The sequence below is a fragment of the Sipha flava genome, unplaced genomic scaffold, assembly GCF_003268045.1.
Source record: "Sipha flava isolate LNK unplaced genomic scaffold, YSA_version1 50_pilon_pilon, whole genome shotgun sequence".
Taxonomy (NCBI): Eukaryota; Metazoa; Arthropoda; class Insecta; order Hemiptera; family Aphididae; genus Sipha; species Sipha flava.
This window is the reverse complement of record NW_020273428.1, coordinates 1,452,742-1,470,101: the sequence shown is the minus strand read 5'-3', so window position 1 is coordinate 1,470,101 and position 17,360 is coordinate 1,452,742. Positions and strand designations below refer to the sequence as shown.

Sequence of the window (17,360 nt, the reverse complement as noted above, 5' to 3'; positions counted from 1 at the left end):
TGTCATATTTAATTTACTAAAAAATATATAGGTATTTAATAAATACAAAAATGTGTATTGAATAATGTTGGTTTATTCTTCGATACTATTGTTAAATATTAATGACTAGGTCAAGTATTTAAAAACTTCAACATTTGATGATCTAATTTATTAGTAAAAAATGAATTTAAAAAAAAAAAAATAAAATCATAACGTTGGCCGATATGTAGAAGATAAATGACCACTGCGTTCCACACGCGCATGCACTGCAGTTGCCACCGGTCGATACGGTACAGTAGCACTGATAAGGAACATATTTTTCTCGAGGTCATTTTAAGTCTTCGAGTTATGTGTTTCAACAAACTTTTCATATTTCAAAACTATCAATTTTATTTTCACATTCTTTTCGACAACTTTGTGACAGCGCATTAAAGTATAACAGTACAGTGCATTACAGTACAGTAAAAAGTGTGCGTGTGTTGAATAATTGTTTTCGGCGCGGCGGTACTAAACGGTGAGACCTAATAAAATGAGTCTTGAAGTTCTCAAAACAAACGCATTACGTGGCAATAACCAAATTCTTGTCGCGAGTAACGGATACATTTTCAGACTATCACGAAAATGCCAAAACTACTATCGATGGAAGTGTTGTCGTTATAAATGCAAGGGGTTCATTAAAACAACAAAAAACTGGTCGAACATCAAATTGATTAGCGCCAGTTTTCATACACACTGTGAAGACGATACAGAAAGCATAAACAATTTAAAAACCATGATAACTAATCACTGTCAAATGGTGAGTTTTATTCTAAACATTGATAGTTTTCTTATGCAAATTGTATTGCAGCATATGCCCCACTATTGCTTTTCACATGTATTTGCATTTTCCCTTATTGTTGTTGCTTCCAAAGTTTTAATGAAATGCTTTACTGCAAGAATATATGGTGAGAAATAAAATATGAATGCAAGAGTATTCCAAGAAACACTTATTAATAATTGAACCATTAGGTTTCAAATGACAGATTTCCAAAAAGTAATATCTGATGTAAATTAACAAAAAATTATTTAATACAAATTAGCCATGTAGTTTACTACATTAATTTTTGTATCATGTATCATGTATTTTTTCTATGTATTTAGTTTAATGCTAAAAGAATATTTTTACTTTACCACATAATTTTGTTGACATTGATACCAAAACATGTCTATAAAAGTCTCTAAGTGGTATCTATAAAAAAATGTTATTCAATATTGTTTAACTTATACATAAAAAAAGCCCATACAACACAAACTTCTAGAAATTACTAGCAATGCTCAGTCAAAAGTTACATAGTTTATATGTATTATTAGTGTCAATATAAATATACTTTTTGAGGATTTAATCATTGACTTCAAATTGATTAGATTAATAAATAACATCAATAAAATCTAATTTGTTGATAGAAACTCTTTACTTTATTCTAGTCTATCATTAATATATATTTAAATAATAGATAAAAATTATTATTTAATTAAACAATCTAATTAAATAAAAAAATTTTATATACATACTCACTTTAAATAGGTATTGAACACAATTTTACAATGAAATGTTTAATTAAAAAAAAGGTTTTAATCTTAATTGACACATGCATGATTTTTAGTTTAACTAAATTATAAAAAAGTTTAATGTTTGTGTTTTTATTTGTGATTGATACATTTGAGATTATATCTATAAAATACATTTAAATCTGTCATATTAAATTATATACGTAAAAAATGTTAAAAATTTGAAATAACCGTAACTGCTTAAAATGCCTTATGCATTTCTTTAAAATAAAATTTGGACAGAAGTAAAATTAGTAACATTTTTAATATCAATAATTTATGTATCAGTCAATTTTTTTTTATTACTTTTAATTGCAATAATTCAAAAATATAGTAATAATTACATAATTACTACATAAAATTACAAATAAATTTTTGAACATATTTTAAAAAAAGTTAAATAATTTTTATCTTAAATGTATCTCATAATATTGATACATTTATAAATTATGAAATAACATACAACTAATTCAACTATAGTTGATTTATGATATGGTTTTTATGTGGTTTATTCTTCAACTGAACAAGTTTTTCTTTTGTATTTTGTTGAACTCTGTATTTTTTATTTCATTATTGAAAAATGGTCATGTGGTAACTAAGTTTGATTATCAAATAAGTTACTTCAAATCTTATGTCCAATTTGTTCATTTTTTTTTTATCCATTATTATATAAAAGTTAATTATGTTAAATAGGTACCTACCCATATTTTATTTTTTTAAATAAATATAAATTGTGTGCCTTTATAAGAAAATATGATAATGCATTGATAATGAGATGTTACTAATACAAAACTATCACTTAACTAGACCTTTTAATAATATATTGCTTTATCTTTTAATAATCAAATTTACAATTAGTTTAGAATTTGTCACATTGATTATCATACAAAAATGTTTTGATTTTGGAATTAAAATTACCGCAGTAACTGATAAATGAGGTAAAGTAAGGTATTTTTGTGGCATAGTTAATTTCGTGATATTATTTGTTGAACATATAATGTAATTCCCTATTAATTGACTTGAAAATTATATTGATATTTGAAATGTCTGTAACTTTTTACAATGTAATGATTAGAGCTGGGATTTTGATGTAAATGCATCTTTTTGTCTAAACACATAAGTCCGTAAGCAGAAAATGTGTTTCAAGTGATACTAATTATACTAATTAATTCAATGTAATTTTTATTTTGCATTTTTATGGCAAATTTAACTTTATATGACATTTTTTGGGCATATTTTGCTACTTTAACCGGTTTCCAAATTTTTATAGCATTTCTCAGAATGTATTTATAAATTCTTAAATATTAGGATATTTAATCACATGTTTCGACGTTTGTTTGCTCAAATCTTGCACGTTTAGTATGTAACCTACTAAATTGATAAATGTACTTACTTATTTAATCAAAAATTAAACAAAATTTAAATTGTCAACATTTTTATTTCTATTTGTAAGAGTCTAACAACGATTATAACAGAAAGTTATAAAATAAATTTAAATAAAATTAAAATTTAAACATTAAACAAATAGGTGCCTGTTTTATTATTATTATGTTAAATAAATATAATTAAATATGTTTGGTAACATGTTTAATATAATATAATTTTTAAATTATAATAAATAGATTTTTTAAAATCTTTAAAGTATTTTTGAAATTTTTAGAACATTAAAATCCCAGCTCTAGTAACTATCATGTCAATCGTATAATATGGAATTACATTATACGTTCAACAAATAATATCATGAAATTACCTATGCAATGAAATACCTTACTTTACCTTAATATTGAATATCGAATGCTAATTGCCATTTGATTATTTGTAGAATATGGATGTAAACGAGCAAGTAAATGAAATATCTTCTGCAGAGTATTACGATTTTGAAAATGTTTGTGACGATGTTTGGTTGAGTATCTTTAAATATCTCGATTATAATGACATTGCTAATATCATGGTGTAAGTGTATATATAAAATAAAAACTAATTATTTAATACTTTTAATAAATACATTTTTGGACTTTATAGAGCTTTACCAAATTTAAAAAGATTAACACAATATGCAATACTTTATAAGAACGTAACTTTAAATAGTTTTCAAAGACGCCAGGAAAAAAATTATCAAATGTTTTTAAAAGAATTCACCATGTCCTTAACTATTAGAGGGGATAATAGATTACTTTATACTAATTCAATATCATTAACATTTTTGAGAGAATTAAAAATAAGATGTCCTGATTTAACTTGTTTAAATTTGTATCATCAAATTTTTGATAGCGAACGAGTAAGTAATTTTTTAGATTTATTTTGGCTCTACAAATTCAAGATTTTAGCACTTCATATTTAATTGTAATTTTCATTTACAGTTGTCTGATATATTTAATTTTAATAAATTAAAATATTTGAAAATTGCAAGATCATCATTAGCTCCATACGTTAAAATAAAATATAAAGATTTTAAACTATCAAACTTACAGTGTTCGGAAATAGAGGTAAATTAATCTAATTTTTATTTATTCAATTTATGTATTTTACTGTATAGTATATTAAATAGTTATTTGCATCATTACAGATGATCAAGATAACATACAATGCGTGGTTTTTAGCAAAGCACTTAAAATCATTTTTTAGCTTGAAAAAATTAAGATGTCTGATTCTTCACGATTGCATGAGCTTGGTAAATAGTGACTGCTTACATTATATGAATTTTGGCAAATCATTTGAGAATTTACAGGTTAGTAAAAAATAGTGTACTTATTATTTTCACATTATACGAAATTCACTTAAGCCCTGTCCACACCAAGGTGACAACTAGGAACACAGATATTACCAATTTTTTTTTTTGCTTCTTGAAACAAACTGATATTTATAAGCATATCGTATACCTACATCAAAGCAACATATTTATGACAAAATTGGTATAGCAACAATTAAAAACATGTTGTTTAGTATTTACAAATGCGGAAAAGTAACAAAATTTAATAAAGGAAATATATTTTAATTAGAGAAGTATATGTACGTGTTCTGAGTTGTCTTTGAGTGCAAGTGATTTTTTTTTCAAAATGTGGTGCGAAGATGAAATTAAAGTAGCAGCTGCTACATACATATTAATAAATGGGGGGAAAAATAAATAAATAAAAAACGTAAATTTTGGGTTCGACCGTCTCTACAAGAAATAATTGGATACGGAAAACAAGGCTTATCGTTTATCCAAATCAAAGTTAGTTAGATAGTATATAATTATATAAATAATTATTGTGATAATAATTTAATAACGTTTTTATTAAAATAACAAAATTATATTTCAAATCATATTTTTATAATAAAAATATGATTAATTAACGCCAGTGACCAATAACTGGCAAAAGAAACCTCATAGTTTTGTTTTAACTTATCAGATCTTATTAATAGTTTTTTCCATAAATATGGAAAAACAAAACAAGCAGGTTACTTTTACAGGAACTTTTCTTGTGACACAAAAATATATAGAAACACACAGTAACACAATCAGTCAAACACGATGCATAACACAAATGTTGCTAGTTTTCATCTTGGTGTAGATTAGGTTTAAAAATTTTTAAATAAAAAAACTTTTAAGTATATACTTTTGAAAAAAAATAAAATAAAAATATTTATTTTAAATTAGACAAGTTAGTTATAAAAGTAAATTTGTAAAATTTAATATTCTGTTTTTGTTTGTAGATAAATATAATATTTATAATTATTTAATTCCACAGACTCTGGACTTGAGACGCACCTGTATGAATGATTTAGCGTTACGTTATATTTTTTCCATAAAAAGCCTGACATTATTGCTATTACATAAAAGTTTTCTAGAAGAACATCTAGATAATATAACTGATGTAGGTTTGTCATATTTGGTTACGGACTATGTAATAACGAATCGGATGCAAACAAATATTTACATGTATAAAACTAACTCTCAATCCTATAAAATTGTTATTTATGTCAATTTTATATTAATAGGGTTAATAATGAAAATAGATGCAAGTTAGAAGTTTTGTCACTGTGCTATTATTCGTATATATCGGATAATTTTTTGAATACTACAGCTGTATTTTACCCATCTCTCGAAGTCTTGGATTTAACAGGTACTAGTTGTACACGGTTAGGAATCCAATCATTTAAAGAAAATAGACCAGATGTTCAAGTAATACATTTACATTGAGGTAAATTCAAATAAAAATATTCATAGAAATAGAAATCAATTTAAAATGAATTTATTTATTAAGTTTTTCAAGGTTTACAAATATATTGTATGCATTTTTTTTTCCAGAAGTTGAAATTTTAAAAATAATTTTCAATAATGTCTTTATGATCTTAGACTGAAGCAAATTGTAAAAAAAAGTATTCAAAATAATTTGGTGTAATACTTTTTAAGGGCATTTTTTTCATAACTTAATTTAACATGAATTCATTAACGATTAGTTTATTAATTTGTTCTTGAACATATCTGATACATTTCAGAATATAACATTATAAGTAAGAATTACCATACAAAAATGATAACATTTTTGTAGTCAATTTTTTTATATGTTTTTAATTTTTTGACTATGAAAATAAATAATAATTATTTATTTTCAATTATTATTATTGTTTTACCGATTGTTGTACTTATTTATAATATTTATAATTATTGTAATTAATGCATGTATATGTTTAATACTTTACATTAAGTATATTGTACTAATTGTTTTGATTTTTTTTCAATATCATTAAACTAATTGAAAAATAATTCATTTTTCAAAAATTGAATTTTAATTATAGTGGCATACCCAGGGAAAGCTTATCCATTGCTATCGTTAAAATATTAAAACAAACTTAAAGCAGTTGGAGATATAAACGAGAAAATATGCAACTTAAACCATATTTGATTAAGTCTCTATTCAATATTATACAATAATTTATTATGAAAATAATTTGTAATGTTATTTATTATAATTTACATTGTTCAAACAAATAAATAAATTAAATTTTATAATCAGGTCTCAGTGTCAGTTCTTAAGTTTTTATTATTTTTTTGGAAATTACTACATATAATATTTACAATTTTACAGTCAAGCAATTATTCAATCATTTTGCTTTTGTTTAAATTATTTATTTATTTATTACATTTTTTCAACTAATAGAAATCTTATAAATGATATACTAAAATAACAAAAGGAAAAAAAAAGTAAATATTAAAACACCATAACATAGAAGTACATTTAGTAATAATTAACCTTTTTTTTTTTTTTTTTATTATTATCGAAAGGCAATATCGTCTTGTCGCTTCAAGAAATCCTCTTTATTATCCGCTAGTTTCTTCATTTCTGTATAGCTCCCTAGAGATAATAGTTTCTTCATATTTCTTAGATTGGTTTCTCTCGGCTATCCTCTTCCTTTTTTTCCATTTATCTTCCTTTCCATAATATTTGTAATTACCATGTTATGTTTCATAATGAGTCCAAAAAACTATTTTTTCTTATTTCCATTATTCTGATAATTTGTCTTGGTTCTTCTATCATATTTAATACTTTCATGTTCGATTTCCTTTCTCTAATAATTAATAGGTATTGCAATTTGATAAAATGTAAAATGGTAGATAAAATATTTAAGAACAATAACATTTTAATTTTTAGATATAGGATGTTTGATTGACAATAGTGAAGTAATTAACAGTATCCATTAAGTAGTAAAATGGCCATACTAAGTACATTATTTGATATATAGAGTTATGATGACTGATATCAAAAGTAAGATTAAACCTAATGGAATGAGCAGTTATATAGACACGGGCACAGACATTTAGTTTATGTAGAAATTCTAAACAATCAATATTACTTTAGGGTAAATTACCTATATAAAAAAAAACATAAATTTAACTTAGTTCTATACTTTTCGAAGTATTCAAGACTTGAAATGAGAATAGGATTGTAGAGAAAATTAAGTACTCTACGAATTAAGACAAAGTTAACATAAAAATGAATGTACATCTTTAAATCTCATTTATTACTTCTGAAAAAGGTTACCATATAATTGGATAGTATTCTTTAAATTGAATCAAAATATCAAAGGTAAGAACAGTAAACCAGATGTAATAAAGCAATATTTTTAAAAGTTTTACAACAGCTTTTAAAAATCCTAATATATTCATTGTTTAATTTTTAATAAAATTTCAAAGTTTGATTATATAGGTATTCACCAAATATTTTTATACACATATTCAGTGGTGACGAAAAGTTTATTTTCTTATGAAGCATTTACATGTAATGAGTACCTTCCCCAAGACAAAGTTTTAGATTCAGAGTAATTATTAAAATCAACGAGTCTAAATAAAATAATATATAACTTTATACTTTATGTCAAATGTGCAAATTATGTATTCAACTTTTTTGCCCCACCCCATTTTAGTCATGAAGCAACTGCTTCAATAAAACCCGTATCACGCCGCCACTGCACTTATTAAATATTGACAATAAATCACTATTTGCTTAGTTTCATTGTCAAACTACAAGATGATTAAACACTAATTATGAACTAAAAACTAATAACAATAATTATTATAGATCTTATTCTTTTGATTTCCACAATATATGAGTAGATATATATACATATATTTTTTTTTATATGAGTAATTAAATATAAATACTTATTTTTAGATCCATTTACAGTCTGAGCATTACATTATTAAACTTCAATGTAGATACCATTTTGATTATAGATGCTAGACTATATAAAATCTAAGACCAAGTGTCTGCAATATTACTTAATTTTATATTTTTTATTACGATTAATTAACATTAATAAAGGAATACACAGTTCAGTATTTATGAAAATCGTAAAAATTAAAAAAAAAAAAAATCGCATGGTAGTTATTGAACAACCCGACATCCGTTTCACACATTTCATCATTTATAATTTCCAGCATTCAGTCGTTTATAGATTCACAGTGCGAAATCAACTGTAGCCTGTAGGGTTTGTTCGAGAGTGAATTGATTTAGAATCGACTCTTTTAGGGAAAACTGAAAGTGTTGAATCAGTTTGCCATAATTAAATAACTTGGCATTACCCACAGATATAAATTTATATTCATATAAATAAATTAAAGTTCTAGCACTGATTAGCAATTATAATCTGTGGTTTTAGGGTCTGTCTATTTGCAGCACGAACTTCAGGACTATTTATTAACGAATGTTGATAACATTAATCCAAATGGGTCTATATGCAGTCGATTAGACCAGTACGTCGTTATCATTTTGCTATTATCAAAAATAAAATTGTTATCATAAATATAATTTTATCATGGATTATAAATTTATAATAAATGAATTACTTTATTTTATTTGTTACAATGTAATATTCATATAAATACAAAATTGTATTGTTAAATAATGTAGGCAGTCAAGTTGTTCTCAATATTTATTGTTTTCCCTGTATTTATTTATTTATAATTTAGACGTGCTTTATCTTTTAATATAAGGATAGGTAGGTATAGGAACATTGATGCGGCCAACAAAAAAAATTAATAGTTAAGTAACAGTAGTACTATAAAGAATTTAAAAATGTAATATAGATGCCTAAACAATACGTAACAATTCATTTAACATACATTTTTACTAGTTTTAGTGAACATTGTTTTCAATTTGTTTCAACTAATTTAAGTAATTGTTTAAACTTTCAATTTTTAAAAACGATAAAAAATTGACTTATTAAGTTTTGTTGTAATTTTGTTTATTTTATTAATTTGTTTGGAGGATTTACATTGCATAACAATTTTGGTTGACCTTTATGTGTTTGTAATTAAATTAGGTCATCATTCTAAAATTTTGAATTCTTATTTATTGATGTACTTTGTGAATTTTAAAATATGCTTTAATATACATATTGATGTATATATAAATTACAAGATGAAAAAGGGTCGGAAAATGAAACCATTAACAAGTGTCTGCCATGCTAAAAAATGGGGCAATAAATCTCAGTCGCTCTGGGGCCCAAAAGTTGTAGTTGCGACACTGGTCAAGCATATTTATAATAGACTTTCTACTGCTCAAAATATATATTCAAAAAACAAAATAAAAAAGTTAGAATTGGAACTTACATTTCATGTAAAGAGTGAAGATGGTATATCTTAATATTACAATGTAACTAATAAAATAATGTAATTCATTTATTATAAATTTATAATTGATGATAAAATTATATTTATGATAACAATTTTACTTTTGATAGTAACAAAATGATAACGACGGTGTTAGTCTAATCGACTGCGTATAAACCATAGATATATTTGTTAAACTAGATAGCCGACTATGTATAGACTATGCATACAAATATGAGGCCTGGTAACCATATGCAGGTTGGGCAATATTTACAAAATATGGATGTTATCAATCCTCATGATATAATTTAATCAAAATTCTAATTGCTTTTTGTTTAATGGTAAACTTTTGTGACTCGAAAGTCGTCTTATGTTTTGCTTTAACTTTACTGAATTATATTTATTGTACAGTTTTTATATGCAAACACATTATGATGTATTATTTATTTATGTAAATATGTATATATATATATATATTTATTTTTATGTTAACACTTAATAATTTATTTAATCTTTTATTATTATATTATATTAATTCATTTAATATAACCTGACTTCTTTGTATGTGCAACATTAAATAAATATTATTTACCATATACATTATACAAATAGGTAATTGTACATTTTTAGATTTGAAAATGAAAATTGTAGGTGTCTACCTATGCAATTGTTCACAGTTTTCTAGTGGTGCAATTGCTAAATTTTCACAGGCCAATATACACTACTGAAATTGGGCACTCAGTTATGATAATTGAGTGTTATACAATAATAAATATTATTTTTTTACCAATAGAATATTAAAAATTAAATATTTAAAATTTAATAATAATTTACTTATCACTATAATCAATAATGATAACAAAGTGTAAACATTGCCTAAACTGCATATGGCTGCCAGACTTCAATGATTGAAAGAAGTCGGCTATCTAGTTTAATATATATCTGTGATATAGACATACCCACCCCAAATTGAAAAGAGTTGGTAATTACGGGAGGGGGGAATTCTTCCTTTAAGCGGATGTGACTCCATCTGTTGATAAACATGAAATTATTATTTATTATTTCAGTTAACTGTAATAGTATTTTATAGTCGAGTATTTTTAATTTTACAATAAATAATACATTTAACTCATGATACATGCATTTTTACTACCTTTATTAAACAAATTATTTGCTATCTATGCTATTGTTGGCTTCAATATTGTTATTTGTAATTTTTGTAATTATTGTTTTTGTAATTTGGTTCATGTTATTATTTTCGTGCGATGCGTCGCGACCCTCGTCGGCGGCGGCAGTGATAAGCCTCCGTGTACGACCAGCCGGATACGTAATCGGGCTGTTGTCGCACGTAAGTGTTCGTCATTCCACGTTATCATTATTTGTTGGTTATATTTTTGTAAAAGTAAAAGTCATGTTCTCAGTGCCACAAAGTTTCATAAGTTCTCGTGTTTTTTGGTTAAGTGTGGTGGCACTGAGATATTTATCATTATTTTGTGGTGTACGGCGGCATAGCCTTGGTGGTGAATATCGTCGGCACAGTCGTTTATGTTGTTTTTGTGTGTTCATGGTGTGCACACCGAAATTCATCATTTGTTTTAGTTTTGTAAATGCACGTTTTGTCTTTTTGTTCTTTTCATCTGATTGCTGTCTTCGTTGGTGACTGTGATTTGGTGGTCGCACGTACCGGACTGTGACATTTTTTATTTTGTATAATTTTAAATACTACGGTGTGCCGTCTTAGGCAATTGTTGTCACGGTTCTGGTACGGTCGCGTGAGGATGAAATCCGCCATCAATTACAGTCATCTGATGTGAGTATTGGTCGACTATATTTATTTTTCATTGTTGTATAAAGGCCGACGGGCCTTGCCGTCTTAGGCATATTTATTCTCCTTTTGCGTTGTTACCATTTTTATATACATATCTTTTTTTACTTATTATATATTATTATTATTATTATTCACTAGTGTGCACCGTGTGGGCCACACATTGTTAGATATTATTATTGTATTAGCTGTGCCGCTGTAGGGCCAACCCACTGTTTTTTACATATGATATTATATTACTATTTATTATTTGTGTGCCGTGTGGGCCACATTGTTATATTATTAAAGTGAATATTTCCTGTGACTCCGGACCCGTTTAACGCTTAGCGTTAAATGCCACCCCCATCACTCCTACCTACTATGTGAGAGTAGAGTGTGGAGCGGTATAGCGCGGTACAATGGACCTTGACGTGTGGTCTGATTGGTGTATGCGCGGGCACAGGCATATAGATATATAGATATCAATATAGATATTAATATTATTTAATAATTAAATTTGTAGACGTTTGAATTGCTGTAGTGTGACTAGATAAGAAAAGTTGATTCTTGTAGTGTGACCACACTGATTGTTGTAATATTGATAGTAAATAATTATGCTGTAAAGTATAAATGGTTTGCTATTAATATATCCACAGACTACATAGATAAAATGATACCTCCATAAAAACCCGCTTATAATAATATTGTGGTGTCATTTAACATTTCTTATTATTATTCTATGTGTCATTTGTTAATTGTTATTGTAAATGTTGTTGCGTCCTGTGTAGTCACATAATAAAAATACATTATAAGGAGGTTCTCAAGAACATCGAAACCAAACACGTGGATAATTTAAATTGTTCACATGGTTTTCTGTTAAAGTAAGAATATGAACATCGGAGTCACACACACGTGGGTGGTTAACTACATGCTGGATCTTGCATTAAGTATGGGCTGGTCAAGAGATAGTACACAGAATCAATAAAGAATTATCATATTTTAGAGCGCACACACAGAATCAATAACGATTCATCATACACGTATTTATCATATTTTATTATCATTTTTCATATACATACACACACTTGGGATTTACATACACATTTACATATATCAGATATAAAAGGGGGTCCCGAAAAGGCCCTATTCAGACGAGTTTTGGTTATGCTGCATTGAGCACCTTCACGTCAGTGTATGTCATGGTCTGGACGTAGAAATATTTTGAACTAATTTTATAAAGTATTATTGTTAGGACTTAGAATAATTTCTATTGTTTTAATATTTGGACTTAGAATATTTACAACTAATTTAAATTTATTGTACTTAGGATCATTTTTAACAGTTTAATAAACTAACTTATCTTAAAGAGTATTATTTATTTCTTCACTACACCAACATCCAAGCGTTGATTAGACATTAGCACTGTAATCAACTGATCAAACGGTTGGCACGCAACAATGTTATTTAAAAAAAAAAAGGCACAATTTATTAATAACATTGAGAATAGACAATACAACAAATACTTCAAGTGATCAATTAGGTATGCATATCATTAACAGGGACTGGAACCGTTTGAATTTATCGGTATCGGTTCCAGTACTGGTTCTCAGAAAAAAAAAATAACTGTTCCGGTTCTATGATGAAAATTAATAAAGGTATCGGTTCCTGTTATCAGTAAAATTTAATATTATTTCTTATCAATGAAAAAAAAATAGGGAATATAATATATATTATTAGTGTGGTCCTTAGTTATAGAGGTTAAAAAAAAAATTGAAAAATTTATACTTATGGGTACGAAATTTTGTTTAGTATATTGACAAGATGATTTTGGTAAAATTTGAATTTGATAAGTCAACCCCTTCACGTGCCTCAAGGGGGTTAAAGTTGTATGATAAAGGGGTGAATTATACATTTTCACCAGAATGTCTTAAATTCTAAATTTAGACCATACACGTATAGGACTATTTTTATGGTAATGAATATTTACTACAAAAAAGGTATCTTATACATTTTTTTTAAAATTAATACTTTTTCGTAAAATTAAGAAAAACCAGTCAAAGTCAATATTTTTGGAAAATGGTTCGTTTTTAGTTATTTATCTGTATTTCCTTAAATTTTATAGTTACACAAAAATTGTAAATCAGCAATATTATTCCACACAATATTATCTATAAAAAAGAAGTTTTCATTTTTTTTTGGTACATTAACCCTTTAGTAAATAATCAAGAAAAACCTTAAAAATATAGGTTTTTACAACTTTTTATATAGGTACGTATACGACATATGTATTAAAAGGTGTTTTTTTTTTTAATTCACTAATTTTTTTTTTATTATATACTTTACTTTAAGATTATTAATACATTGTTCAATTAAATCAAGTAAAATTTAGATTTAACAATTATCATTTTGTAGATCAACAATTATTTAATTTTTATTGAGATCATTTTTGATAATTTTCATTAAGATTATCTATCCAATACTTTTATATTTAAAAATGTTATGGTTTCCCTTTTTCAAAGTCATCATTATTTAATGCAGTTTTATTAAACACGAATCACACTAAACATATATCTATCAAAATATACATTTAAGATAATAAACTTTAGAATTGAAAAGTATAAAGTATTGTCATCGCCCTTGTGTAGATAATATTATATTTTATTATTATACTACCTACCGTATAAAACAGATAATTAAATAAAGTCCAAATAATAATTTGAAATAGATTTAGTTGGTTTCTTTCCTTCGTATTATTTGTGTTTACTTAATAGTTGGATTATTTACGTATTATTTTATTTGCGTTTAACTTTAAGGATAATTTATAAAATAATAATAAAATGCCTAGACAACAATTATTTTTAATTGGAACTATGAAAAACCAAGTTACTGGCTCTAAATTACCATCAAAAAGAGATTGCCTAAGTGTTTTATTTTACAATATGCGATTCGTCAAATTAAATTTAAATGAAAGTTCACATTTGGTGATCGATGAATGAATGGTTTTTTGGAGAAAAGCGCGTATTTCTACGCAGTATTCTTCCGACTGTGCGACTAAATTAAAAAAATATATGAGTATTGGAGATAAAGTATTGGAGATATTGGATAAAAATAAATCAAGAAAAACAGACACACGAGAAAAAGGTAATAAAATATTTGTAGAAGAATTAGACGATATTTTTGATATTACTCATGCGAACGCTTTGAATACAATAAAAATTGACGAAGATAAACAGTTTTTATTAAAACAATGGCAAAAAGGGCGTCCAGGATGTATGCTTGGTATAGATATGAAATTGACGGGTGTTGAAAATTGTAAAATTTGTCGACAAGAAGAAGAAGAAAGACAAAATATACAACAGAAAGAAACAGAAAATTTCACAGGTAATTTTTAATTATAATATAATATACATATGGCGATATTCTATGTATTGACAACCATTTTATTCAAACTATTTTAGTTTTAGACGAAGTTCAGGATTTTAGCAGTTCAAATTCCGAGTGTGAAGATATAGATACAGATATAGATACAGATATAGATATAGAGGAAACCGTTGACGTACATGATATTCCTAGGCCTTCAAAACCAACACGTGCAAAACAAAACATTATACCACCTCGTTTAGCAGCAGTTCTTGATAAATGCAAAATCAGTGATCGGGATACTGTACATTTATTAACAGCAGTAGCAGAATGTTTCCAGGTAGATTGTTCTGAATTTGTGATAAATAGGACAAGTATAAAAAAAGCTCGAGAAAATATACGTAAACAAACATCGAAAAATGATTCGGATTGTCAACTGATATTGATAGCTATATACATTTCATCCATCGTATGTATGTGAGATATAAAGCTCTTTGTGAGTATGACGTTCTACCATTAACAGTCGCAGGTTCCCGAGCACTCGAGGAAATAACTGGTGAACCGGTAAATTATTGCGATCGACCTGTTGTTTTGACAGGAGATTTTAATGTTAACTTTTCATTGCCAGAGGCTCAACTATTGCTCGATTTCCTTGAATAAAAATTCTCTTTTAGAATGATTAACAGTAGAAATTATCCTACGACTAAAGGTGGTACTACCATAGATGCTGTATTTGCCAGGAAACTTGAAAATATAGAACTAAAACATTTTGTATCATACTTCAGTTATCATAATCCAATCAGTATTACCAGACTGACAAAAAAGCAAACTGATGACAATTCCATAAATATTTAAATATTTATTACATACATTTTATACTTGCCAATAAAACGAAAGTTAATTAAAATGTTACAGAATGTGTTGATTTTTTTATATAATAATATTTACTGTTATTATATTTAAATATTAGATAAAATCATTCCTTTTCTTACTACTCCTTAATAAAAAGTATTCACTTCCGACGTGCGTGATTGCACACACACAGTTATTTATTAATTATTTAAATCATTTGTATTGTAGCCGCTATAGGCGATTAATTATCATTACCATTGTGTGCAACGTGGGCCACATATTATATCGTATTTTTATTATTATTTATTTTATAATATTTGTTGGTTCAAACCTAACCACATAATATTCATTATTTATTACAAGTTATATATATACATTGATTATTTATTTTTTGTTCTATTATAAAATAGAAATTTATTTATTTATTTATTGTTATTTTTATTTAATCGGCGAACAAGCCAGCGCTACATTTTTGTAGGGCACTTGCTACGCCAATAGCTATTAAATGGCATTTGGAACAGTTATTACTAGTGATGGGAATAATCGAATAGAATAATTGAATGATTCGATTATTTGAAATAATCTAATTATTCGATTATCAAAATAGGGTAATCGAATGATTTTAGTAATTGAAATAATAGTAACAGACATATTTATAAAAAGGAAATTAATTGAATTATTCGAAAAAAATGAGTGCTACTTATTGCCCATTAGGTACTAAATTAAGAAGTCAATTTTCCATCAGTATTGTATTATTATTTATTTTAGATTATTAGTAGCATTCGATTATTCGGTTATTTTGATTTTGTTTAATAATCATTCAATTATTTTGTTTTCGACTACTAATCATTCGATTATTTAATTTTTTTTTTCGATTACTAAAATCATTCAATTATTCCCATCACTAGTTATTACGCTGTATCCTAATTGCGGAGTCTGTAAATTGCGTCCCCCAAAAAAGGTCATAGGTATATATTACGTAAATTGCGGCCCATCTACTTTTTAAACAAAATTGTATTATTTAATATTATAATATTTTATCTACGCCGTACCATATAAGGTTATTTATTATTTAAGTAAATAATTGTCAACTTATAAAGTTGATCCACAATGTTCATCCCAAAGTATTAAAATATTAATAAAAAAAAAAAAAAGGAAGTTTGTCGTGTCTTACGGTCAGTGCAAGAGTCAACATGTATAATATTCTAGTCGTGCTATTTGGCACCGGCTGTATGTGCGATTACGATTATCTGACGGTAGAAATGCGCTCGTCGCGACCGATGACAATTGGTGAGGGTCCGCGCCGCCGAACGAAAATCAGTCGCGAGAGCGGTATGTTGAGTAAATAGGTTATTAAATAATAATTAAATAGGTATTCATATGGGCGATGCCCGTTTCCACTAAAAGTAGACCTTTTCCTTTTCCACTAATACCCGTCTCTACCAAAAGTGTATCATTCCCTTTTCCACCAATATCCGTTTCCACCAAATGAGATATTGACCACGTTTTTACCAAAACAATTGTATACTACGCTTAAATTAAAAGCTATAGCACAGAAATACCTTTATTTAACATATACTATTAATTCAATAAATGTAGTCATTGTATAATATATACAATATAGATTGGAAAATGTTAAATTTTATTTAAAAAAATGGTTAGATATGAAAAGGTGAAAAAATT

The 17,360-nt window shown here is 26.3% G+C and overlaps 1 protein-coding gene across 1 annotated transcript; it reads left to right on the top strand.

Moving 5' to 3' along the window:
* The first annotated feature begins 284 nt into the window (after nucleotides 1–284).
* Nucleotides 285–15,485, top strand: LOC112690538. Its single transcript, XM_025564572.1, has 11 exons — nucleotides 285–775; nucleotides 3,389–3,519; nucleotides 3,589–3,844; nucleotides 3,927–4,052; nucleotides 4,133–4,294; nucleotides 5,298–5,488; nucleotides 5,548–5,731; nucleotides 14,498–14,606; nucleotides 14,724–14,846; nucleotides 14,924–15,199; nucleotides 15,349–15,485. The coding sequence occupies exons 1-11, from the start codon at nucleotides 509–511 to the stop codon at nucleotides 15,483–15,485; spliced, it is 1,962 nt and encodes a 653-aa protein (XP_025420357.1). The 5' UTR covers nucleotides 285–508.
* The last annotated feature ends 1,875 nt before the right edge of the window (nucleotides 15,486–17,360 follow it).

Bases quoted from the DNA above. Each gene is read 5' to 3' on its own strand.
- LOC112690538 (XM_025564572.1), top strand. From the start codon at position 509: ATGAGTCTTGAAGTTCTCAAAACAAACGCATTACGTGGCAATAACCAA. The intron at 5,732-14,497 runs GTAATACATTTA...ATTTCTACGCAG, and splicing joins AAAATAGACCAGATGTTCAA to TATTCTTCCGACTGTGCGAC. The intron at 15,200-15,348 runs GTATAAAAAAAG...TACCATTAACAG, and splicing joins ATTTGTGATAAATAGGACAA to TCGCAGGTTCCCGAGCACTC.